The sequence below is a fragment of the Coregonus clupeaformis genome, chromosome 26, assembly GCF_020615455.1.
Source record: "Coregonus clupeaformis isolate EN_2021a chromosome 26, ASM2061545v1, whole genome shotgun sequence".
NCBI classification, from domain to species: Eukaryota; Metazoa; Chordata; class Actinopteri; order Salmoniformes; family Salmonidae; genus Coregonus; species Coregonus clupeaformis.
The window spans coordinates 41,694,796-41,721,815 of record NC_059217.1 but is presented as its reverse complement, the minus strand read 5'-3'; the positions used below and the strand labels follow the sequence as shown (position 1 = coordinate 41,721,815).

The 27,020-nt window shown below is 44.5% G+C and overlaps 1 protein-coding gene across 12 annotated transcripts in view; it reads right to left on the bottom strand.

Moving 5' to 3' along the window:
• The window catches only part of LOC121540367 (protein unc-13 homolog A), a 97,389-nt gene extending 70,369 nt beyond the window's left edge, over positions 1-27,020 (bottom strand). For all 12 annotated transcript variants that reach the window (XM_045207865.1, XM_045207869.1, XM_045207867.1 and 9 more), the window contains exons 1-9: positions 26,769-27,020; positions 12,941-12,970; positions 12,740-12,839; positions 10,325-10,442; positions 2,443-2,566; positions 2,082-2,152; positions 1,888-1,939; positions 587-616; positions 165-360 (exon numbers count right to left, since the gene is read on the bottom strand). In XM_045207865.1, coding sequence (XP_045063800.1) covers positions 165-360; positions 587-616; positions 1,888-1,939; positions 2,082-2,152; positions 2,443-2,566; positions 10,325-10,442; positions 12,740-12,839; positions 12,941-12,970; positions 26,769-26,790 — 743 coding nt within the window. In that variant the 5' untranslated portion in view covers positions 26,791-27,020. The remainder of the gene's footprint in view (positions 1-164; positions 361-586; positions 617-1,887; positions 1,940-2,081; positions 2,153-2,442; positions 2,567-10,324; positions 10,443-12,739; positions 12,840-12,940; positions 12,971-26,768) is intronic.

Here is a 27,020-nt window from a genome sequence, read left to right as displayed (position 1 = left end):
GTAATTATAAAATGAAGGAGATGAGACAAGGAAAGGAAGCCACTTGGACTTATTGGGATGAACCCCCTATTGAGACCCTGAGGACTGAGTAAACCAGATAATGAACCAGATAAGGAGGACAGGATAGGACAGGACAGGACAGCAGAGAGGTTAGGTTAGGTTACCTGATGGCTCTCTGGTTGTCGTAGTTCAGCTCTTGAATGGAGCCGTTGGAGGAGTTGTGCGAGGAGCAGCGCTGGTCTCTCTGGATGGGGTACTGGTGCATGGAGGCGTTGGGCTGAGACGTGGTGTAGAACGGAGGGGGGATGCTGTTACTGGTCTCACTGCGGTAGTCACTGTCTCTGTCATCTGGGTCCTCATCTAAACATACAGGAAATAATTGAAATATTATGATTATTATAGGACCAAGTTCATTACTCAGGATGCAAGTGAGTGCTTGGTGACTTATACTGTAAGTGGATGTGGTGACTAGTTTTAATAACCTGGTAACATAAGTTTACAGTACCAAGACCAAAAGCAGACACATCACATTTATAGTGAAACATAAATTGTTTGCTAAACTGTGTGAAAAGCTAGAAAAACTTACTTTGCTGGTCTCCCCACAGACTCCAGTTACCTACAGGGACAGGGAGTAATAAGTTATCACAGAAAATGTTGATTTGGGCCTGAGCCATTAACTTCAGGTTAAATAATGTACAGCCATATGACAGGAAATAAACAAGTCAGGGTGAGGGTACTGAACCCCAGAGAACCAATCTGATTGGGGGGTAAATCCCAGAGTGGAGCTGGAGACAGAGCAGGCCAGGGCAGGCAAGATGGCTGATCTTGTGGTGAATGGAGGGCCAAGGAGGGCCCAGGGTGTGGTAATTAACAGATCTCAGAGGGGAGTCAGCCATAACTCTAGCCCGCAGGGCTGCCAACCCAGCTCCCTATGACTCACAGCGAATAAGCAGCCCCCATCCATACACACTCAATGAAACACAGCATGTAGACACGCATGCATGCACACGCACTCGCACACACACTGACCAACCTTTATGGCTGGTCTCTCACAAACCGTCTCTCACTCACCCACGCACGCACTCAGTTATGCATGCACACACACACACACACACACCTACTGACAGACTGAAACACCCACCACAGTCCAGACTCATCCACAGACGTCTCCGCCCACCCACCTGGGCTGTCATCATCAGACAGACAGGGCTGTGTCTGACAGGGCAGTGTAAGTGTATGCCAGCACACATCCATCACACAGCTAGCAGCCATAAATCACTGTGTGTGGAGCTATGAGGCAGGCCTGCTGGCTTGATTCGTCATGTCAGCTTTTCTCCCTCCCTCCCTCCCTCCCTCCCTCCATACGCCTGCCTGCCTGCTGCTGCTTCCCCTCTAATCTGCTTCCCAAAGAGTCAGGAGGTAGAGAGTGAAGAAGAGGGTGAGAGGGAGGAATAAAGTGAAGTGGAGGAGGTAGGGGAAGAGGAAGAGGAAGAAGAGGAGGAATAAAGTGAATATGAGAAGAAGGAGGATGAGGGGGGATAGTAAAGAGGAAGAGTGAAGAGGAGGAGGAGGAAGAGACGGAGGAGAGTGAGAAGGAGGAAGAGGAAGGCCATGAAGAAAGTGAAAAGAAGAAGGGAGGATGAAAGGGAGGAGGATACTGTATTAAAGAGGGGAGAAGGAGATTGTAGAGGATACTGTATTAAAGAGGGGAGAAGGAGATTGTAGAGGATACTGTATTAAAGAGGGGAGAAGGAGATTGAAGAGGATACTGTATTAAAGAGGGGAGAAGGAGATTGAAGAGGATACTGTATTAAAGAGGGGAGAAGGAGATTGAAGAGGATACTGTATTAAAGAGGGGAGAAGGAGATTGAAGAGGATACTACTCACAGCATTGTGTTGATGGTGCTTGAAGAGGTCTCTCCTCCTCCTGGTATGTGTACTGCAACACACACACACACAAGGTCTACATCATATTTAATTCATAGAGTAAGTTATGACTTTTGCAATTACTGATAGCCCTGCCTTGTGGCAGGTAAGATGTAAGCGCGAAGGGAGGAGAGGAGGAGGAAGAGATGCCTTACGCCCTGGTCCCTCATGGCGTTGAGCTGCTCCAGTTTCTTGGCCCAGTATTGAGCCTCATCCTCTGGAATGTCTGAAGCAGAAAGACCCATTCACTGGTCAATCACTTAGGACACACACACAAACACAGACAATCACATATGCACAGGCATACGCGGGCACGCACGCACACGCACACACAACACTCTAATGGTTCCAAATGGTTGCAATATACTTTGACAGTCATAGGCTACCATTGTCTGTGAATATTTTCAGACATAATGATGTAGATATACTGTAGGTAATAATAAGGAGATAGGGTTATAGTTAACTTTTAAGGCACATTAGAGAGCACATTTGACATGAGTGAGGGTATCATCTGACCTAATGGCATTTCAAATCGGGTGTCCAGCAGCACGCGGTGGAAGGTGGGGTCTTTGGTGCCTGCGATCTCATTCTCAGCCATGATGACCTGGGAGTCTAGGGTCAGCCACTGCCCCGGCCCCTCCTACCACACACACACACACACATACACACACACACACACACACACACACACACACACAGATACAGTTGAAGTCGGAAGTTTACATACACTTAGGTTGGAGTCATTAAAACTCATTTTTTCAACCACTCCACAAATTTCTTGTTAACAAACTATAGTTTTGGCAAGTCAGTTAGGACATCTACTTTGTGCATGACACAAGTAATTTTTCCACCAATTGTTTACAGACAGATTATTTCACTTATAATTCACTGTATCACAATTCCAGTGGGTCAGAAGTTTACATACACTAAGTTGACTGTGCCTTTAAACAGCTTGGAAAATTCCAGAAAATGATGTCATGGCTTTAGAAGCTTCTGATAGGCTAATTGACATCATTTGAGTCAATTGGGGGTGAACCTGTGGATGTGTCACGTCTCCTCCCGTTGCTCCCCTCCGGCGCTCTGATTCGCCGGTCTACTGAGCCACCGGAACTCGCATGTCGGGACGACGAGATGGACCTTGATACCCTCATCACCACGTCCATCCGTCTTGACGACATGTTGAGAGAGAGACGGCATTCCCAACACCTCCCGGAGCCTCGATGCTCACCACATCTGAGCTATGGAAGCCGCCCTGCTTCCGAGTCCTCACCCATGGAGGTGGGTAGCACCCCCTACACCACCACGGACCTCCTGATGGCTCCCTATCTAGGAGGCGGTATGACTCCCGTCGCCGCTCCGTGAGTGTTACGTCAGCTCCTATCACAAAACCATTGTTTTTAGTTCCCATAACGGTGACTGGTTATTCCTTCTCTTCCATTTCTACTGCTATGATAGATTCCGGATCAGCGGGGAACCTTATAGATAGGGAGCTGGTCTCTGAATGGGGGTTGCCCACCGTGCCACTGCCATCTCCGCTACACGTCACCTCACTGGACAATAAACCCCTTGGATCAGGCACCATTACGCACATCACTCTCCCCATCACCATCACCATTCCCACACTACCGGAGCACCACGAGGAGCTGTCATTCCACATCGTCACATCACCCCTTCACCGGATCGTCTTGGGATTGCCCTCGCTCAGACTACACAACCCCACCATCAATTGGAGCACCAAGAGGATCACAGCCTGGTCCACCTCATGCCAGAAGACCTGCCTGCCGGTGGTTTGTTGTTCCACGTCAATGGAGAGTCCGGTGTCCGCCCTCCAGCCCAACATTCCACGTGAGTACGCAGATTTCTCCGATGTCTTCTCTTCATTAAAGGCTATGTGTCTCCCTCCTCACAGGCCCTGGGACTGCACCATTGACCTGCTGGAGGGACAACACCCCCCGAAGAGTCGCATTTACCCCCTTTCCATGGCGGAGACTGAGGCCATGGAGAAGTATGTGGCGGAGACCCTGAAACAGGGGTTCATCAGACGCTCTTCCTCTCCTGCCTCCGCCAGCTTCTTCTTCGTGGCCAAAAAAGACGGAGGACTAAGACCATGCATTGACTACAGGGGGCCCACCATGTACCGGTACCCCCTCCATCTGGTTCCGTCGGCCTTTGAGCAGCTACGAGGGGCCCGGTACTTTACCAAGTTGGACCTGAGGAGTGCCTACAACCTGATCCGAATCCGGGAAGGAGACGAGTGGAAGACGGCACTCAGCACTACCTCAGGCCACTATGAATACTGCGTCATGCCCTACGGCCTCGCCAACGCACCTTCTGTGTTCCAGTCCTTCGTCAATGATGTGTTCCGGGATGCTGAGTAGACAGGTGGTGGTGTACTTCGACGATATCCTGATCTACTCGGCTACGTTCGAGGAGCACGTCAGGGACGTCCGAGCTGTCCTACTCCGCCTCCGGGAACACAGCCTGTTGGTGAAGGGGGAGACATGCGAATTCCACCAACAGGCCATCTCCTTCCTGGAATACCAGATCAGTCCTCAGGGGATGTTCATGGAAGGAGTGAAGATGGACGCCGTCAGGTCATGGACAGTTCCCACCACCATCAAGGGCCTACAGAGCTTCCTGGGCTTCGCTAATTTCTACCTGCGTTTCATCAGGTCCTTCAGCTCCATAGCCGCCCTGCTCGCCTCTCTCCTTAAGGGTGGGCCTCAGAAGCTGGCCTGGAACCCTGAGGCTGATGCTGCCTTCAAGAGGCTGAAGGAGAGGTTCACCACAGCGCCCATCCTAAAACACACAGATCCATCTCGTCCTTTCATCCTGGAGGTGGACGCATCGAAGGAGGGCGTGGGTGTGGTCCTCTCCCAGTGGCACAGTAAGCCAGAGAAAATGTATCCATGTGCCTTTTTCTCTAAAAAGGTTACCCCCGCAGAGAGGAACTATGGAGTTGGAGACAGGGAGCTGTTGGCGGTGGTCCTCGCTCTGGAGGAATGGAGACACTGGCTGGAGGGTGCAGTCCATCCATTCCGGATTCTTACTGAACACTGGAATTTGGAGCACATACGGGCAGCGAAACGGATGAACTCTCGTCAAGCCAGATGGGCAATTTTTCACTCTTCCAATTCATTCTGTCCTACCGCCCAGGATCCCAGAATGTGAAGGCCGACGCACTCTCCAGGATGCACCATACCGGAGAAAGGAAGGATCTGGGGGGTCCTATCCTGCCCTCGTCTCTCCTCGTTGCACCTGTCGTTTGGGATGTGGACAAAGACATCCGCCTGGCGGCTCAGTAGGACCCAGCGCCTGCCAACGCCCCTCCGGAGCGCGTGTATGTACCCACCAGTGTCCGTGACCACCTGCTGATCTGGGCGCACACTACCCTTATGGCAGGGCACTCCGGTATTACGCGCACCCTGCATTCTCTAGCCCAAAAATACTGGTGGCCCACCTTGGCTTCTGATGTCTCCCACTATGTCAACTCCTGTTCCGTATGTGCCCAAACGAAGACACCTCGGAACGCCCCGGCAGGCAAACTAGTTCCTCTCCCAGTGCCTCAGCGACCTTGGTCACACCTGTCCATAGACTTTATCACCGATCTTCCACATTCTGATGGCTTCACCACAGTCATGGTGGTCGTAGATCGGTTCTCCAAATCATGCAGTTTTTTGCCACTAACTGGTCTTCCTTCTGCTCTCCAGGCCGCTGAGGTCCTGTTCCAACAGGTCTTCCGGCATTATGGACTTCCGGAGGACATTGTCTCGGACTGTGGCCTCCAACTCACCTCCTGAGTGTGGAAGGCTTTCCTGGAGAAGATCGGGGCCACGGCCAGCCTCACTTCCGGGTATAGGCCTCAGTCGAATGGGCAGGTGGAGCGCATGAACCAGGAGCTGGGGAGGTTTCTTCGTTGCCACTGTAAGGACCGGCAGGGTGAGTGGGCGGGATTTCTTCTCTGGGCAGAATATGCCCAGAACTCCCTCGTTCCCTCCTCCACGGAGCTCACTCCCTTCCAGTGCGTCCTGGGTTACCAGCCGGCCCTGGCCCCTTGGACACCAAGCCAGACCGATGCGCCCGCTGTCGACGAGTGGTTCCACAGGGCCGGACAGGTCTGGGATGCCGCCCATGTCCATCTCCAGAGGGCCATTCGTCGGCAGAAGGACCAAGCCGACCGCCACCACAGTGAGGCCCCTGTATTCCAGCCTGGGGATCGTGTCTGGCTGTCCACAAAAAACCTCCTTCTCCGCCTGCCCTGCAAGAAACTGAGCCCCCGGTTTGTGGGGCTGTTTAAGGTCCTCCGGCGGATAAATTAGGTATCATACCAGCTGCACCTTCCACCTCACTACCGTGTCTCACCCACTTTTCATGTGTCTCTCCTCAGGCCGGTGGTTCCTGGTCCTCAGGCAGATGCCGTCCCCCGGGGTACGCCTCCTCCGCCCCTGGACATTGATGGGAGTCCGGCATTTGCGGTGAGGGACCTGCTGGACTCCAGGTTCTGTGGTGGACGGCTCCATTACCTGGTGGACTGGGAGGGGTATGGTCCTGAGGAGAGGAGCTGGGTTCCGGCTGGGGACGTTCTGGATCCCAACCTAATTCGGGACTTCCACCGGGACCCCACTCCTCGTCCTCGGGGTCGTCCTCCTGGATGGCGACGTCCAGCGGCTAAGAGTCGCGTGTCCGGGGGTACTGTCACGTCTCCTCCCGCCGGTCTACTGAGCCACCGGTCTGAGCGTACCACCTCGTCAACAACGGAATGGAAACCCAACGCACCCTAATTATCTCCAGCCTACCTGCACCTCATCATCTCATCACCACCCCTATTTAGCCCTGGACTGTTCTGGATGATGTTGTGTGTGATTGTTTAGCTTCGTGTCATTTACTCTATCTTTGTTATTTCTCTTTGTCATTGTTAAGCAAACCTTGACCTTGTTAATTCCTGCGTCTGCGTCCTGCCTCTTCGTATACTCAGTACTCGTCACAGGATGTATATCAAGGCCTACCTTCAAACTCAGTGCCTCTTTGCTTGACATCATGGGAAAATCAAAAGAAATCAGCCAAGACCTCAGAAAAAAAATTGTAGACCTCCACAAGTCTGGTTCATCCTTGGGAGCAATTTCCAAATGCCTGAAGGTACCACGTTCATCTGTACAAACAATAGTACGCAAGTATAAACACCATGGGACCACGCAGCCGTCATACCACTCAGGAAGGAGACGCGTTCTGTCTCCTAGAGATGAACGTACTTTGGTGCGAAAAGTGCAAATCAATCCCAGAACAACAGCAAAGGACCTTGTTAAGATGCTGGAGGAAACAGGTACAAAAGTATCTATATCCACAGTAAAACAAGTCCTATATCGACATAACTTGAAAGGCCGCTCAACAAGGAAGAAGCCACTGCTCCAAAACCGCCATAAAAAAGCCAGACTACGATTTGCAACTGCACAGGGGGACAAAGATCGTACTTTTTGGAGAAATGTACTTTGATCTGATGAAACAAAAATAAAACTGTTTGGTCATAATGTCCATCGTTATGTTTGGAGGAAAAAGAGGGTGGCTTGCAAGCCGAAGAACACCATCCCAACCGTGAAGCACGGGCATGGCAGCATCATGCTGTGGGGGTGCTTTGCTACAGGAGGGACTGGTGCACTTCACAAAATAGATGGCATCATGAGGAAGGAAAATTATGTGGATATATTTAAGCAACATCTCAAGACATCAGTCAGGAAGTTAAAGCTTGGTTGCAAATGGGTCTTCCAAATGGACAATGACCCCAAGCATACTTCCAAAGTTGTGGCAAAATGGCTTAAGGACAACAAAGTCAAGGTATTGGAGTGGCCATCACAAAGCCCTGACCTCAATCCTACAGAACATTTGTGGGCAGAACTGAAAAAGCGTGTGCGAGCAAGGAGGCCTACAAACCTGACTCAGTTACACCAGCTCTGTCAGGAGGAATGGGCCAAAATTCACCCGACTTATTGTGGGAAGCTTGTGGAAGGCTACCCGAAACGTTTGACCCAAGTTAAACAATTTAAAGGCAATGCTACCAAATACTAATTGAGCTAAGGATCCTGGGACTAAACACCTCCCTCTGCAACTGGATCCTGGACTTCCTGACGGGCCGCCCCCAGGTGGTAAGGGTAGGTAACAACACATCTGCCACACTGATCCTCAACACGGGGACCCCTCAGGGGTGCGTGCTCAGTCCCCTCCTGTACTCCCTGTTCACCCATGACTGCATGGCCAGGCACGACTCCAACACCATCATTAAGTTTGCCGATGACACAACAGTGGTAGGCCTGATCACCGACAACGATGAGACAGCCTATAGGGAGGAGGTCAGAGACCTGGCCGTGTGGTGCCACGATAACAACCTCTCCCTCATCGTGACCAAGACAAAGGAGATGATTGTGGACTACAGGAAAAAAAAGAGGACTGAGCACGCCCCCATTCTCATCGACGGGGCTGTAGTGGAACAGGTTGAGAGCTTCAAGTTCCTTGGTGTCCACATCACCAACGAACTATCATGGTCCAAACACACCAAGACAGTCGTGAAGAGGGCACGACAAAGCCTATTCCCCCTCAGGAGACTGAAAAGATTTGGCATGGGTCCTCAGATCGTCTAAAGATTCTACAGCTGCACCTTCGAGAGCATCCTGACTGGTTGCATCAACGCCTGGTATGGCAACTGTTCGGCCTCCGACCGCAAGGCACTACAGAGGGTAGTGCGTACGGCCCAGTACATCACTGGGGCCAAGCTTCCTGCCATCCAGGACCTCTATACCAGGCGGTGTCAGAGGAAGGCCCTAAAAATAGTCAAAGACTCCAGCCACCCTAGTCATAGACTGTTCTCTCTGCTACCGCACGGCAAGCGTTACCGGAGTGCCAAGTCTAGGTCCAAAATAATTCTCAACAGCTTCTACCCCCAAGCCATAAGACTCCTGAACAGCTAATGATGGCTACCCGGACTATTTGCACTGCCCCCCAACCCCCACCCCCCACCCCATCTTTTTACACTGCTACTACTCTGTTAATTATTTATGCATAGTCACTTTAACTCTACCCACATGTACATATTACTTCAACTACCTCAACTAGCCGGTGCCCCCGCACATTGACTCTGCACCGGTACCCCCCTATATATATAGCCTCCCTACTGTTATTTTATTTTACTTCAGCTCTTTTTTTCTCAACACTTTTTTGTTGTTGTTTTATTTTACTTTTTTATTAAAAATAAATGCACTGTTGGTTAAGGGCTGTAAGTAAGCATTTCACTGTAATGTCTGCACCTGTTGTATTCAGCGCATGTGGCCAATAAAATGTGATTTGATTTGATTTGTATGTAAACTTCTGACCCACTGGGAATGTGATGAAAGAAATAAAAGCAGAAATAGATCATTCTCTCTACTATTATTCTGACATTTCACATTCTTAAAATAAAGTGGTGATCCTAACTGACCTAAGACAGTGTCACACCCTGGCTCGGGGACTCATTATGTTGAGCCAGGGTGTGTTCATTCTATGTTTTCCGTTTCTTTGGTGGGTGTTCTAGGTTGTCTATTTTCTATGTTTGCCGGTGTGACTCCCAATCAGAGGCAACGAGTGTCAGCTGTCGGCTGGTTGTCTCTAATTGGGAGCCATATTTAATCTGTCTGTTTTTCTTTCGGGTTGTGGGATTTTGTTCGTGTGTGTTCGTGTTGTACCATAGACGTCACGCATTCGTTGTTTATTGTTTTGTTCGTGTGAGCATTTAATAAATAGAATATGTTCACTCGCAACGCTGCGCCTTGGTCTCCCTCATTAGACGAGCGTGACAGACAGGGAATTTTTACAAGGATTAAATGTCAGGAATTGTGAAAAACTGAGTTTAAATGTATTTGGCTAAGTTGTATGTAAACATCCGACTTCAACTGTACATATATTGCTCGTCCTAATATTTTTATATTTTCTTAATTCCATTATTTTACTTTTAGATTTGTGTGCATTGTTGTGAATTGTTAGATATTACTGCACTGTTGCAGCTAGGAACACAAGCATTCCGCTACACCCGCAATAACATCTGCTAAATATGTGTATGCAACCAATACAATTTGATTTGATTTGAATAAAAAGGTGTACTCACACAGCCAAGTTATAGGGTTGCAAAATGTGACTAAATGGTCGCAGTATGGAGCCCTGCCTTAAACTCCTTTCATCCCTGATATGCAGTGTGTTCCACCTTAAACACTTTGATGCGCTGTGACAACAAACAATATCAGTCTAGTTTTGTGATGTACTTGTGTCTGTGCCTCAGATGTGCTGCTGGTAAAATTCCTTGAACACCCAGGAGGGTGGAGTGTGGTTGGGCAGGAGAAGGGGGCGCCGGGGGGGGGGGGGCATGGTGGGTATACCGTACCTCATCAGACTGGCGGATGTTTTCCAGGGGGATCCACAAGGTGCCCACCATGGTGTCCCAGATTAACCCTTTGTTCCACACCTCAACTGTCAGTCCCAGGTCCAGTCTGTTGATCTCACTGCATAGAGAGAGACAGAGAGAGAGAGAGAGAGAGAGAGAGAGAGAGAGAGATGAGAAGGGGAAGAATGAGAGAGGGGTTGAGAGAGAGAATGGAGGAATGAGAGAGGATGGGACAGAGAGAGAAAATGAGTATGAGAGAGAAAGAGAGAAAGAGAGAGAGAGAGGTGATGAGATGAGGAAATGCAACAAAAAAGACTGGGAGACCGATATAACCCATCTCAAAGAGAAGGGAAATATACAGTGCCTTCAGAAAGTATTCACACCCCTTTGCTTTTTCCATATTTTGTGGCGTTAAAGCCTGAATTAAAAAAAAAAAAAATATTGAGATGTTGTGTCACTAGCCTACACACAATACCCCATAATGTAAAAGTGGAATTATGTTTTTAGAAATGTTTACAAATGTATTAAAAATGAAAAGCTGAAATGTCTAGAGTCAATAAGTATTCAACCCCTTTTTTATGGCAAGCATATATGAGTTCAGGAGTAAACATTTCCTTACAGTCACATAATAACTTTCCAATGCCTCACAAAGAAGGGCACCTATTGATAGATGGGAGGGGAAAAAAGCAGGCATTGAATATCCCTTTGAGCATGGTGAAGTTATTCATTACGCGTTGGATGGTGTATCAACACACCCAGTCACTACAAAGATACAGGCATCCTTCCTAAGTCAGCTGCCGGAGAGGAAGGAAATCGCTCAGGGATTTCACCATGAGGCCAATGGTGACATTAAAACAGTAACAGAGTTTAATGGTTGTGATAGGAGAAAACTGAGGATGGATCAACAACATTGTAGTTACTCCACAATAGTAACCTAAATGACAGAGTGAAAAGAAGGAAGCCTGTACAGAACATGCATCCTGTTTGCAATAAGGCATTAAAGTAAAACTGCCATAAAATTGGCAAAGAAATGAACTTTATGTCCTGAATACTGTGGCAGATTGTATCGGAGGCCACGTGACCACTTAGGGGACGCGCAGCCCGCTCACAGAGGTGGGAGAGCGGGAGATCCCAGCTCAATGCAGTATACATATACGGCTCCGGTTAACTTGAATAAAGAAGGACTTATATTTTAAAGAACAGTTGTTTTCTTTAGTATTTCTTAGACAAGAAGATACAACATGGTACCAGGAGTGACAGAACTCGCCTTTGACTCATCCATCATCGAGTTTTGGTCGAAACTCCTGAATGGCGCCAAGAGGCTTCACGTCAACTAGCTAATGTTAGCTAACGTTAGCTAACTAGCCACTGGGCTAACGAGACTGAGGTAAAAATAACCACGCCGGAGCAAATGGAGCGTGCAGTGCATGTAGTTAGTTGTTTTGCAGTGCTAGCTGGCTAATGACATGGAGCAGCTAAAGCCTCCAACAGAACTGAAACTTAACAGCAATGTTAAAAGCACCTGCTTTAATATGAAAACATATATTTATCTTGAGAGCCCAGGTAGTAATCTCGCAAGCATCTGATGTTGGCTTTGGGTGGGTTGACGTTTAGCAGCTTTAGGAATCTAAGAAATGCAGGAGAGAGATAGTGATTATCATCTATTATTCACTCTTCTGCTGTTTCTGGGCAACATCCTGCTCCTATTATCAGTTAAGAAATACTTCAGAAAAATAACTTAATGTTAATCCTTTCCCTTGACTGTTGCACAACCAGTGAGTGGCTCTGTTGGGCACCTTAGACGTCACTACTTAAAACATTTATTCAGGAGTCCCTGCAGTCCGTGTTACACAACATGTGTGCTCTCTGGTGTTAACACATTAGTGTAACTGCCTGCCTGGCTAACTGGATGACTGGCTGGCTGTCTTGGGAAGCTCAACAGTAGCATATCTTGCATCTGAGATCAGGCCTCCAGCACCTTCTAATCTCATCACTGAGAGAGCACTGAGAACCCAGGGCAGCTCAACGTGTGGAGAGAGAAACTAGTAAGTCTTTCCTATGGGGGGAGAGAGAGAGAGAGAGAGAGAGAGAGAGAGAGAGAGAGAGAGAGAGAGAGAGAGAGAGAGAGAGAGAGAGAGAGAGAGAGAGAGAGAGAGAGAGAGAGAGAGAGAGAGAGAGAGAGAGAGAGAGAGAGAGAGAGAGAGAGAGAATGAAGAGAGAGGAGAGAAGAGGAAGAGGAGGAAAAAGAAGGAAAAGGAGAAGAGATAAAGAGGAGTGGGGGGAGAAGGAGTAAGAGGAGGACTAAGGACAAAGAGGAGGACAGAGGGGGAAGAGGAGGAGAAAGGACAAAGAGGAGGAGAGAGGGTGAAGAGGAGGAGAAATAAGGAAGAGGAAAAGAGGAGGAAGAAGACTCACAACATGAAGTCCTGTTCCCAGCATGGCTGGGCGCCCCGCACAGCGATGGTGGTGCTCTTGACATTCTGCACTTTCAGCGTCACATAGGTGTTACATTTCTCTGTGGAACAACAAGGAATATCAGTCTTATTGTAAAACAAACCAGTGTTTCTAAGACTTTTTAATACTAAGTCAAACATGGTCAAACATATCTCAACTCACCGTGTGCTCCATCGAGTTGGGCTTTCTTCACTGCAAAACAGACAGAGAGAAAGAAAGCATGAGGCATACTGTAATGGGTTAAACAAAATGGGGTCAATGGGTCAATCAATCTAGAGATTCAGGTTTCTAAAAACAAACCTATTAATAACCCACACCTCTCTGGGCTGAAAAGGTTTGCTGCATAAGACCATTTTATATTTTTAATACCCTCAAACACAAAGTTTTGAATTACTGTTTCGTGAGTGAATTAGAGCTATTAGCCTTTCTTGTATTTTGTTTCAATCAAAGCATATATCCTGCCTAGTGGAGCGCTCTGTTTCGTTTTGGCGCATTATTTTTTTGGACTATTCAGCTTTAGCTAACCATCCTAAAATCTTGTTAGAAATGAGGAGGTGTTTTTGGTGTAAGAGTAACGTTATAGGCCTACTATGCTATGCTATTATATTCGGTTCTGTTATGTAAAATACTAATGAATCCTTATGTGATCTTGCAAGACATTGATTCAGCTTTGATATAACTTTAATAAACAAGCACCATTGTGAGAAATGATAACCTTCTATTTGTAATAATAATAATAATAATTAGTGATGAGTATGACTATTAGGCGTAAGCAACAGATCTTGATGAGATGTCATTTTAAGCGATTGGAGCGCCCTTCGTGGTGCTGAAAGGACAGCGCCAGGATCACGCAATGATGTTAAAGAAGTTGAACCAATTTGTGGTGCTGAAGGACAGCTAAAGGATAGCTCGGCCATTCAGCCAGTTCAGGAACAAACAACAATAATTTGATGTATGCCTATGGCCTAATAGGTCTACGACTACGTGCTACAGCTATTTGTAGGCTATAGCCTCATGTAAATACAAATACATACAGTACCAGTCCAAAGTTTGGACACACCTATTCATTCAAGGGTTTTTCTTTATTTTTACTCTTTTCTACATTGTAGAATATAGTGAAGGCAACAAAACTATGAAATAACACATGGAATCATGTAGTAACCAAAAAAGTGTTAAACTAATCCAAATATATTTTATATTTGAGATTCTTCAAAGTAGCAACCCTTTGCCTTGATGACAGCTTTGCACACTCTTGGCATTCTCTCAACCAGCTTCATGAGGAATACTTTTCCAACAGTCTTGAAGGAGTTCCCACATATACTGAGCACTTGGCTGCTTTTCCTTCACTCTGCGGTCCAACTCATCCCAAACCATCTCAATTAGGTTGAGGTCGGGTGATTGTGGAGGCCAGGTCATCTGATGCAGTACTCCATCACTCTCCTTCTTGGTCAAATAGCCCTTACACAGCCTGGAGGTGTGTTTTGGATCATTGTCCTGTTGAAAAACAAATGATAGTCCCATGAAGCGCAAACCAGATGGGATGGCATATCGCTGCAGAATACTGTGGTAGCCATGCTGGTTAAGTGTGCCTTGAATTCTAAATAAATTACAGACAGTGTCACCAGCAAAGCACCCCTACACCATCACACCTCCTCCTCCATGCTTCACTGTGGGAACCACACATGCAGAGATCATCCGTTCACCTACTCTGCGTCTCACAAAGATACGGCGGTTGGAACCAACAATCTCAAATTTGGACTCATCAGACCAAAGGACAGATTTCCACTGGTCTAATGTCCATTGCTCGTGTTTCTTGGCCCAAGCAAGTCTCTTCTTCTTATTGGTGTCCTTTAGTAGTGGTTGCTTTGCAGCAATTCGACCAGGAAGGCCTGATTCACGCAGTCTCCTCTGAACAGTTGATGTTGAGATGTGTCTGTTACTTGAACTGTGTGAAGCATTTATTTGGGCTGCAGTCTGAGGTGCAGTTAACTCTAATGAACTTATCCTCTGCAGCAGAGGTAACTCTGGGTCTTCCTTTCCTGTGATGGTCCTCATGAGATCCAGTTGCATCATAGCGCTTGATGTTTTTTGCAACTGCACTTGAAGAAACGTTCAACGTTTTTGAAATCTTCCAGATTAACTGACCTTCATGTCTTAAAGTAATGATGGACTGTCATTTCTCTTTGCTTGTTTGAGCTGTTCTTGCCATAATATGGACTTGGTCTTTTACCAAATAGGACTATCTTCTGTATACCACCCCTACTTTGTCACAACACAACTGATTGGCTCAAACACACTAAGAAGGAAAGAAATTCCACAAATTAACTTTTAACAAGGCACACCTGTTAATTGAAATGCATTCCAGGTGACTATCTCATGAAGCTGGTTGAGAGAATGCCAAGATTGTGCAAAGCTGTCATGAAGGCAAAGGGTGGCTACTTTGAAGAATCTCAAATATAAAATATATTTTGATTTGTTTAACACTTTTTTGGTTACTACCTGATTCCATTTGTGTTATTTCATAGTTTTTATGTACAATGTAGAATATAGTAAAAATAAAGAAAAACCCTGGAATGAGTAGGTGTGTCCAAACCTTTGACTGGTACCGTATATCTTAATATCATTGCACTGTTTGTGAGGACAGCTTTATTGCAAGTAGGCATTTCCTTGCATTGTGTAGCTTACACGCTGTATCATAGATAAACTTTTATTTGATTAGCTTGAACACATGGCTACAATATACCCTATTACAGAATAAAAGAAAACAGAGGTAAACTATCAATTCATATAATGTATTTGCATAGATTAAACATTCTATCAAATCAATTGACCAAGTAGTGAACATTACTACAAAGAATTGTAGGACATTTGTTTTAAAACAGCCATCAAATCAAGCTTTGATGTGGTGCATTCATGCATCTCAATAAACTATAACCTAAATGCTTTATTATCTCCAACTTGGCCCAATTCACAATTCCAATTGCCTACCCTGACATACCAAGCTAGAACAGGCCCTGCGTCTCAACCAATAGCCAATGTAGGCTAAATACTGTATCCCAACCAGGGCTACAGCATCTTCCAGAGAAGGTCAGGCTCCTTGGGCTTTGCGGTGGCCACTCTAGTTTGGGTGTCCTCGGCAGAACAGTGTCACTGTAGCCAAGTGGTCACATATCGTTCTGGGTTCCACTTCGCAAGAGGGGGTTCGGGGAGTTTTATGAACATCAAGGCAGACACACGCAGATTCTTTTTTTGATTGGCCAAAGTGATCAAGCCTCCGACGGGCCTCCACAGTGCACACACATAGCCTATAGTTCTTCATCATTCTCGCCACCGCCAGACAGAAGACAGAAGAAACCACCATTTACCTCTAGGATGCTATACATATTTATTTGGTTAGTCATTCTATCGTTTTTTTCATGGAAATTTTGTGGTAATTAAATATAATTTATTACAGCTTTATCCAAATTAATCTTCCATAAATAGTTTTACCAGCTCTGTATATTCTCAAATTGAAAAAAGTGAGGGAGCACCGCTCCTCCGTATGATGAAAGGGGGCAGTGAGGCCGACAGTGAGGCTGTATGACACAATGGAAGCAGGTCTGTTAAGGCAGAGTTTCCCAAACTTGGTTCTGGAGCTCCCCCTGGTAATCGTTTTATTTTTTGCCCTAGCACTACACAGCTGATTCAAATAACCAACTCATCATCAAGCTTTGATTATTTGAATCAGCTGTGTAGTGCTAGGACAAAAAACAAAACGTGCACCCGGGGGGCCTAGAACCGAGTTTAGGAAACCCTGTGTTAAGGTAAAGGTACCACTATCATCTCCTATGGGCTCACTTTAGGCAACCAGGACCTTTTTATCACGCACTCTGACGTCAAGTGGCCCATTCATTATTAATGAATCCCGCGCCCACCCGCCTGCCCTGCCGATGCCAAGCACCCCCATGTTCAGGGAATTCATATTCAAAGGCTTCAATCTAATCCCCACTGAACGCCTCCCTTCACTTCATCTCTAAAAGCTGCAGTTAAGAAAAGGAAAAGAGGGAAAGCGGTCCATTTGGAATCACAGAGTTGGCTAAATGAACCTCAAAGGCTTTTCTCTGAGGTCACAGTGGAATGTGACAATGGGCTGCCACCCAGATGCCCGCAAGTAGTGAAGGCACGGAGAGTGCTAATAACCTACTGACCCCTTCTCTATAATTATGGGTCCAGTTGGAGCCCTCTCACCTGTATGAATAATCCATATCATAACAATCATCACAATAATGACTTTTTTATGAAGCCAATTAAGATTTCAGCTAAAGGAGAAAAACTAAATCATGTTTCCTGCTGTCTGACTTACATTTTAGTCATTTAGCAGACGCTCTTATCCAGAGCGACTTACAGTTAGTGAGTGCATAAATTTTTCATACTGGCCCCCCGTGGGAATCGAAACCACAACCCTGGCGTTGCAAACGCCATGCTCTACCAACTGAGCTACACGGGACTTGATATGATAAGGAGAATGTCAGACAGTTGACCATGAAGCAGCATGACAATAGTGGATGTACTTGTTTTTCTAAAATAGCTCATCCCAACAGACCCTGAGTTTTATCTGAATATCAATCTAATCCTGCTAGTCTGCAGGGCAGGAGGAGGAGGAGGAGGAGGAGGAGGAGGAGCTGGGGTCAGTACAGGCGTTTTACAAAGCTTTTAGTAAAATAATTGTAGTCATTGTTTGATTCAGGAAATCTGTTCCCAACTATTCCCACACACACACACACACAAAGACGTGATTGTGTGTCAACGTAATCAAGGTATGAAATAAGTGTTATTTTCAAATACAATCTCTTTTTGGGCTTAGTTTTGGCCAATTTGCAGTGTACAAACTATAATTATGTTCCGGCCCCCGGACCATCCGCTCCGAGTTAGTTGCTTGAGTTGAATGCACTTAACCAAATTCTAGTAGTCATTCTACCAGCATCTTCAGCTGTCTATTCCTCAACAACTCCACCTCATCCAACGCAGTGCTCTCCCCATCATTATCCTCGATTCACTGCCTGGATTTCCCCTTTCTCTCTCTCTATCTCTCTCACTCCCACGCTCTCCTCCTGCCATGTGACGTGTGTATACCATCTCTTTTCTTGTGCTCCATTAATCTCTGTGTGCAGCCAAGCAGGTTGGGGGGTGGTGGTGGTGGGGAGGGGAGAGGGGTAGGAGAGGGGTACTCACACAGCTCACAGGCACAATACTAAACCATCTTGGCTGTGATGGCAGGAGGGTTTACAAAAAATTAAAATAAACATGTGCAAACCCTCAGAAATGTGTCCTCCTCCTCACAACAGCAATTACATTGTGTTTTCACTCTTTGCAGCAAATAATGTTGCTCTCGGCCTACAGAGGAACTCCAAGGTTTTATTGCCTGAGATTTTCCAATCAAAAGCTTACAAGCACCTCATACTTCAGAGCAGTTGTACTTGTACCAAGAGCAAGAAACAGCAATATAATTCAAAACTGTAGCCTGCAGGAATTCTATAATGTCGGAGGAATTCTCAGTTATGAAGAAACAGGAGCTACAAAATGAAAATTCGCTGATAGGCAGGAATGAGACAACATAATTTACTTATCCTGTCATATCATCTTATTCTATTTAATAGAAGGGTAAATTAAGTCAACCACTCACCCCATACTCAGGGGAGTACAGTGAAATTATTATTGATTATAACTTGATAATAATAAACATAATCAAAGGTCTAGGATGTATAATTTAACAGGAGACAATTAAATGTGCCCTTATGAAGAATGTGAACTGTCTCCATAAAAATAAAAACATTGAATCCACAGAATATGAAATGCAAAAATGAAATTAAAGCCAAGGGCTTACTCTCTTTCAGGGAGAAGCATGGTTCTTGCCTTCTCCGAGTCGAGATACAGGCATCGTGTATTCTGAACCTAAACAGAGCATGAGAATATGTAATATAGTGTCTCATTATATGGAACTGAACGGGCCTCGGCTGGTGCAAACTAATTATCCTTGCATTGGATTACAGCATTATTTATGCTAGCTAGCTGTGCCACTGAACGCATGACATGCTGGGGTATACACTGAGAATACACTGAGAGCTTCAGTGGACGTTCATGTGGGAAGAAGAAATGACTGAGGGTTTCTCAACTAAAAACAAGCCCAGTCATTACAGCAAGGAAGTGTGTGTGTGTGTGTACTGTTTAATATGGTAACGTGACTCTAGGCACACTGAAGCTAGGAATCTGCTCTCTCTCGGAGCACTGGGCAACCCTCTTCCTTGACACCAATGATCTGAAGATTCATACCCCTTGACAAATTTACAGCCTGAATTCTTTTTTTTTTTTACCCATCTACTGTCACGCCCTGACTCAGGGGACTCGTATATGTTGAGTCAGGGTGTGTATATTCTTTGTTGTGTATATTCTATGTGGTGTATCTAGTATATATAGATCTATGTTGGCTGGTGTGGTTCCCAATCAGAGGCAGCTGTCGCTCGTTGTCTCTGATTGGGGATCATACTTAGGCAGCCGATTGGCACTGTTTAGTTGTGGGATCTTGTTCCGTGTAAGGTTTGTTGTGTGTTCAACCTTTGGACTTCACGTTTCGTTTGTTGTTTTGTCGTGTGTTTATAAGTTAAATAAACATGTACGCATATCACGCTGCGCCTTGGTCTGACCCGTCCTTAAACAAACGTGACATCTACACACAATACCACATAGTTTTTTTTAATGAAATATGCCTACAGAAATATCTAATTTACATAAGTATTAACACCCCGTGTCAATACTTTGTAGAAGCACCTTTGGCAGTGATTACAGCTGTGAGTCTTTCTGGGTAAATCTCTAAGAGCTTCGCACACCTGGATTGTGCAACATTTGCCCATTATTATTTTCAAAATTCTTCAAGCTCTGTCAAATTGGTTGTTGATCATTAGTAGACAACCATTTTCAGGTCTTGCCATAGATTTTCAAGTGGATATGTCACGCTCGTCTGAAGGAGGAGACCAATGCGCAGCGTTGCGAGTGAACATGATGACTTTATTAACTTAAAGCAACCACGAAGAAAACAACAAATGACGATCCGTGAAGTTCTATACTGAATACTACTAACAGCAACAAAGAAACAATAACCCACAACACAAAGTGAACTCACACAGTATAAATATGGCTCCCAATCAGAGATAACGAGCCGACAGCTGACACTCGTTACCTCCGATTGGGAGTCATACGACTAATCAAGAACAATTAACCAAACATAGAAAATGCACAACCAGAAATCCCCAACATAGAAATACACCCAAACAATGAAACTAAACAACCCTGGCTCAAATATCAAGGTCCGTGGAGCCAGAGTGTCACAGGATATAAGTCAAAACTGTAACTCAGCCACTCAGGAACATTCACTGTCTTCTTGGTAAGCAACTTGAGTGTAGATTTGGCGTTGTGTTTTAGATTATTGTCCTGCTGTTAGATTAATTCATCTCCCAGTATCTGGTGGAAAGCAGACTGCACCAGGTGTTCCTCTAGGATTTTTCTGTGCTTAGCTCCATTCCATTAATTTTTTATCCTGAAAAACTCCCCAGTCCTTCACAATAACAAGCATACCCATAACATGATGCAGCCACCACTATGCTTGAAAATATGGAGAGGGGTACTCAGTAATGTGTTGCATTGGATTTGTCCCAAACATCACACTTGGTATTCAGGACTTTGCCACATTTTTTGCAGTATTACTTTAGTGCCTGTTGCAAACAGGATGCATGTTTTGGAATATTTATATTCTGTACAGGCTTCCTTCTTTCACTCTGTCAATTAGGTTAGTATTGTGGAGTAACTACAATGTTTTTAATCCATCCTCAGTTTTCTCCTATCACAGCCATTAAACTGTAACTGTTTTAAAGTCACCATTGGCCTCATGGTGAAATCCCTGAGCAGTTTCCTTCCTGTCCGGCAACTGAGTTAGAAAGGACGCCTGTATCTTTTTAGTGACTGGGTTTATTGATACACCATCCAAAGTGTAATTAATAACTTCAACATGCTCAAAGGGATATTCAATGTCTGCTTTTTTTTACCCATCTACCAATAGGTGCCCTTTGCGAGGTATAGGAAAACCTCCCTGGTCTTTGTGGTTACAGTGAGGGAAAAATGTATTTGATCCCCTGCATATTTTGTACGTTTGCCCACTGACAAAGAAATGATTAGTCTATAATTTTAATGGTAGGTTTATCCAGAAAAACGCATGTCAAAAATGTTATAAATTGATTTGCATTTTAATGAGGGAAATAAGTATTTGACCCCCTCTCAATCAGAAAGATTTCTGGCTCCCAGGTGTCTTTTATACAGATAACGAGCTGAGATTAGGAGCACACTCTTAAAGGGAGTGCTCCTAATCTCAGTTTGTTACCTGTCCACAGAAGCAATCAATCAATCAGATTCCAAACTCTCCACCATGGCCAAGACCAAAGAGCTCTCCAAGGATGTCAGGGACAAGATTGTAGACCTACACAAGGCTGGAATGGGTTACAAGACCATCGCCAAGCAGCTTGGTGAGAAGGTGACAACAGTTGGTGCGATTATTCGCAAATGGAAGAAACACAAAAGACTGTCAATCTCCCTCGGCCTGGGGCTCCATGCAAGATCTCACCTCGTGGAGTTGCAATGATCATGAGAACGGTGAGGAATCAGCCCAGAACTACACGGGAGGATCTTGTCAATGATCTCAAGGCAGCTGGGACCACAGTCACCAAGAAAACAATTGGTAACACACAGCGCCGTGAAGGACTGAAATCCTGCAGCGCCCGCAAGGTCCCCCTGCTCAAGAAAGCACATATACAGGCCCGTCTGAAGTTTGCCAATGAACATCTGCATGATTCAGAGGAGAACTGGGTGAAAGTGTTGTGGTCAGATGAGACCAAAATGGAGCTCTTTGGCATCAACTCAACTCGCCGTGTTTGGAGGAGGAGGAATGCTGCCTATGACCCCAAGAACACCATCTCCACCGTCAAACATGGAGGTGGAAACATTATGCTTTGGGGGTGTTTTTCTGCTAAGGGGACAGGACAACTTCACCGCATCAAAGGGACGATGGACGGGGCCATGTACCGTCAAATCTTGGGTGAGAACCTCCTTCCCTCAGCCAGGGCATTGAAAATGGGTCGTGGATGGGTATTCCAGCATGACAATGACCCAAAACACACGGCCGAGGCAACAAAGGAGTGGCTCAAGAAGAAGCACATTAAGGTCCTGGAGTGGCCTAGCCAGTCTCCAGACCTTAATCCCATAGAAAATCTGTGGAGGGAGCTGAAGGTTTGAGTTGCCAAACATCAGCCTCAAAACCTTAATGACTTGGAGAAGATCTGCAAAGAGGAGTGGGACAAAATTCCTCCTGAGATGTGTGCAAACCTGGTGGCCAACTACAAGAAACGTCTGACCTCTGTGATTGCCAACAAGGGTTTTGCCATCAAGTACTAAGTCATGTTTTGAAGAGGGGTCAAATACTTATTTCCCTCATTAAAATGCAAATCAATTTATAACATTTTTGACATGCGTTTTTCTGGATGTTGTTGTTGTTATTCTGTCTCTCACTGTTCAAATAAACCTACCATTAAAATTATAGACTAATCATGTCTTTGTCAGTGGGAAAACGTACGAAATCAGCAGGGGATCAAAAACTTTTTTCCCTCACTGTAAATCTGTTTTTGAAATTCACTGCTCGACTGAGGGCCCCTTACAGATAATTGTGTGGGGTACAGCGATGAGGTAGTCATTCAAAAATCATGTACAACACTATTATTGCACACAGAGTGAGTCCATGGAAGTTATTATGTGACTTGTTAAGCAAATTTAGGCTTGCCATAACAAAATAATGTAATACTTATTGACTCAAGACATTTCAGCTTTTCATTTTTTATTAATTTATTTTATTAATACAAAAGAAAATAATAATAATAATTCCATTGACATTATGGGGTATTGTGTGTAGGCCAGTGACAAAAAAAATCTCTATTTAATCAATTTTAAAATTCAGGCTGTAAGACAACAACATTCGGAAAAAGTCAAGAGGTGTGAATACTTTCTTAAGGCACTGTATAGGCCTAGTTATAATCATGCATTTATAAGAAACGGTAACAGTGGGGACGCTTCTTCTCCCCTGGGTTGTTCTCTCTGCCGTATCTACATGTGTTAAAGAAAAGTCCCTGTGAAGTCTCTCAAGCTCACCGTGGCAACGGGATGTTTACCAAAAATAACCACTCATACAGTACACTTAATACTAATGGGAAAGCCCCCAAATGCCAGGGAATAGAGGGTTGCTATGCCAACAAAGCTTGAGGATATTGAGGGTACATCTGGGGATCTGTCTCAATCCTGACATCTGTGCGATCAGCTTGTTAATCCAACTACGGTGCCAAGAACATATCCTGTCTCCACAAACACTTTGGGGTGGGCGGTTTGGGTTGCTAAAGGTGGCATGTTGCTCTACCTCTACATATAGTACCTTGATATGTAACAATAACATGGAACTTCCCAAATCTATAACAGGCAAACTACTAACAAATTAAAATAGACAAGTTACTGAGGGAGCAAAAAGGATCAAAAGGTAACAAAAAACTGCTGATATTTAAACAACCTGACCCAAAAACAGACTTTTTCAAATGGGCACTGACGTCGGTTAAACCTCTATTTTTGATTGAAATTTGGTTGAGTTGTCAACTAACGTGAATTCAACGTGAAATCAATCAAATATTGTTTTTTACATACACTAAGTTGACTGTGCCTTTAAAGAGCTTGGAATATTCCAGAAAATGGTGTCATGGCTTTAGAAGCTTCTGATAGGCTAATTGACATCCTTTGAGTCAATTGGAGGTGTACCTGTGGATGTATTTCAAGGCCTACCTTCAAACTCAGTGCCTCTTTGCTTGACATCATGGGAAAATCAAAAGAAATCAGCCAAGACCTCAGAAAAAAATGGTAGACCTCCTCAAGTCTGGTTCATCCTTCATAGCAATTTCCAAACGCCTGAAGGTACCACGTTCATCTGTACAAACAATAGTACGCAAGTATAAACACCATGGGACCACGCAGCCGTCATACCGCTCAGGAAGGAGACGTGTTCTGTCTCCTAGAGATGAACGTACTTTGGTGCGAAAAGTGCAAATCAATCCCAGAACAACAGCAAAGGACCTTGTGAAGATGCTGGAGGAAACAGGTACAAAAGTATCTATATCCACAGTAAAACGTAGCTCAGCTGGTAGAGCACGGCGCTTGTAACGCCAAGGTAGTGGGTTCGATCCCCGGGACCACCCATACACAAAAACAAAAAACATATATGCACGCATGACTGTAAGTCGCTTTGGATAAAAGCGTCTGCTAAATGGCATATTATATTATTATTATAACCTGAAAGGCCGCTCAGCAAGGAAGAAGCCACTGCTCCAAAACCGCCATAAAAAGCCAGACTACAGTTTTCAACTGCACAATGGGACATTTTGGAGAAATGTCCTCTGGTCTGATGAAACAAACATAGAACTGTTTGGCCATAATGACCATAGTTATGTTTGGAGGAAAAAGGGGACGGCTTGCAAGCCGAAGAACACCATCCCAACCATGAAGCACGGGGCTGGCAGCATCATGCTGTGGGGGTGCTTTGCTGCAGGAGGGACTGGTGCACTTCACAAAACAGATGGCATCATGAGGAAGGAAAATTATGTGGATATATTGAAGGAACTTCTCAAGACATCAGTCATAAAGTTAAAGCTTGGTCGCAAATGGGTCTTCCAAATGGACAATGACCCCAAGCATACTTCCAAAGTTGTGGCAAAATGGCTTAAGGACAACAAAGTCAAGGTATTGGAGTGGCCATCAATAAGCCCTGACCTCAATCCTATAGAAAATGTGTGGGCAGAACTGAAAAAGCATGTTCGAGCAAGGAGGCCTACAAACCTGACTCAGTTACACCAGCTCTGTCAGGAGGAATGGGCCAAAATTGACCCAACTTATTGTGGGAAGCTTGTGGAAGGCTACCTGAAATGTTTGACCCAAGTTAAACAATTTAAGGGCAATACTACCAAATACTAATTGAGTGTATGTAAACTTCTGACCCACTGGGATTGTGATGAAAGAAATAAAAGCTGAAATAAATCAATCATTCTCTCTACTATTATTCTGACATTTCACATTCTTAAAATAAAGTGGTGATCCTAACTGACCTAAGACAGGGAATTTTTACTAGGATTAAATGTCAGGAATTGTGAAAAACTGAGTTTAAATGTATTTGGCTAATGTGTATGTAAACTTCCGACTTCAACTGTATATAGCATTTACGAAGTCATCAACATCTACTGTTTCAATTCAACCCAGGTTTCAACAACAGATAGACAATACATATAGGCCTAGAGTTTCAAGCTTTGGTTGATGTCAAATTTAATCTTCAAGTTAATAATGAATATGTTGGATTCACGTCTCTATTTCAACCAAAAATCTAAGTTAAAGAATAGGACTAAATCAAATCAAACTTTATTAAAGTGCATTTAAAGTTTGATTTGATAGGATTTAGTCCTATTCTTTAACTTAGATTTTTTAGGTTGAGATGGAGACGTGAATCCAACATATCAATTATTAATTTGTAGACAAACTGGAGTTAAAGTCAGACTAAGTCAGTGGCACAAAATATACATCTCCTTCCAATGTTGATATTTGGTTGCGTTGACAACCAAACACTTTTGCAATACAGTAAATAGTGTATTAACTTGTCGACAAGTTAACAAATTATATGTTGGATTCACGTCTCCAACTAAAACAAAACAAAAGTTAAAGAATATGATTAAGCCAGTGGTTTAGATGAAACTATCCAAGAATTAGATACATCTCCTTTAAATGTTGATATTTGGTTGCTTGGTCAACCTAACACAATTCGATATTAGTTTTGTAATACAGTAAATAGCCTAAAGTTAAGGCTATGTTACAAACTAATGTAAGAGTTTTTATTCAACCTTAAAATGAGTAACTCATCCATGGCCACATTTTGAGGTTACTTTAACTATAAAAGTCTTATTATGTAATCATAGAAAGCGTGCATGTTCAAGATAGCATGCAAAGGTCGCAGGTCCGTGGAGATCTTCACAATATAACTATCTGTGCAGAATCTCTAACAGCGTTGATCACTTGCAGTATGTAGTTTGGTGTAATCTCAACTACAATCCAAGTCATTTGGTTGTGCTATTACATGAAGCACAGTGATAACACCAACAAGCTCTCACTTCAGAATTAGACGTTCATCCATGTAGTGTCAAATTTCGAAGTGTTTGGTTACTTCTCTGTATCGTTCTAAGGTTATGTTTAGGCATTAACTACGAATTCTTAAGGTTAGGCCTTACTCCTAATGGTTAAGGTAAGGGTTAAGATTTGGGATAGGCTTAAACAAAAATATCACAAACAACAGTGCACAGCGGGAAGCACTCGTTTTAATATTACTGTATTACTAAGCCAATTAACCTTAAACCAAAGTCTAGTGAAGGGATATGGTAAATATGACTATCTACTATAAGTCAGACATTGACACCACAGGCCTAATATGTTTTCGAATTCTGTTCAAAGCATAATTTGGTGCGGTGAATAGGCTTATGACAATCAAAGTGTTTATAATGACAGTGGTAGCCTATTATGTCTTCTAGTGATAAAGAAGCAATCACATAATTAAAAGAAGAATTAGACCAATTAAACAACCATAAAATGTTGGTCACAGAATACAAACGCACTGTCAGCGTATTCTCGCCAAAGGAATTTGACAACAGCCAACTTAAATCAAATGTAGTATTAAGCCTTAATTTACAAACCACAATTGAGACATTTTATAGCAGAATCAGCTGCAATGAGATTCATTGAAGAAAACTTCCCGCGAAGCAACTGGTTAACCGACTAAACAAGAGCATTTCTCTCGACAGCCAGTAGGCTACCGCAAGCTTTAAATATGTTTATTTTTATCACTTACCTCCAACACACAGCAATGACATCTCTTTGCTCTGGCTATGATCGCTCCCAGATGTCCACCTGCTTCAATCCGGAGTAGATATACGTCTCTATAGCCTGTATAAATAGGTGGATGTAGTCAGCTCCGCTTCAACTCTAAGATATTTTGTGTCACTGTTATGTGACAGTAAAAAAAAAACATCTGACTGATGGAGTCCCCTTTCCCTCTCACCCGCTGAGTCTGGAGCTCTCCGCTCCCCGACTCACAGCCATC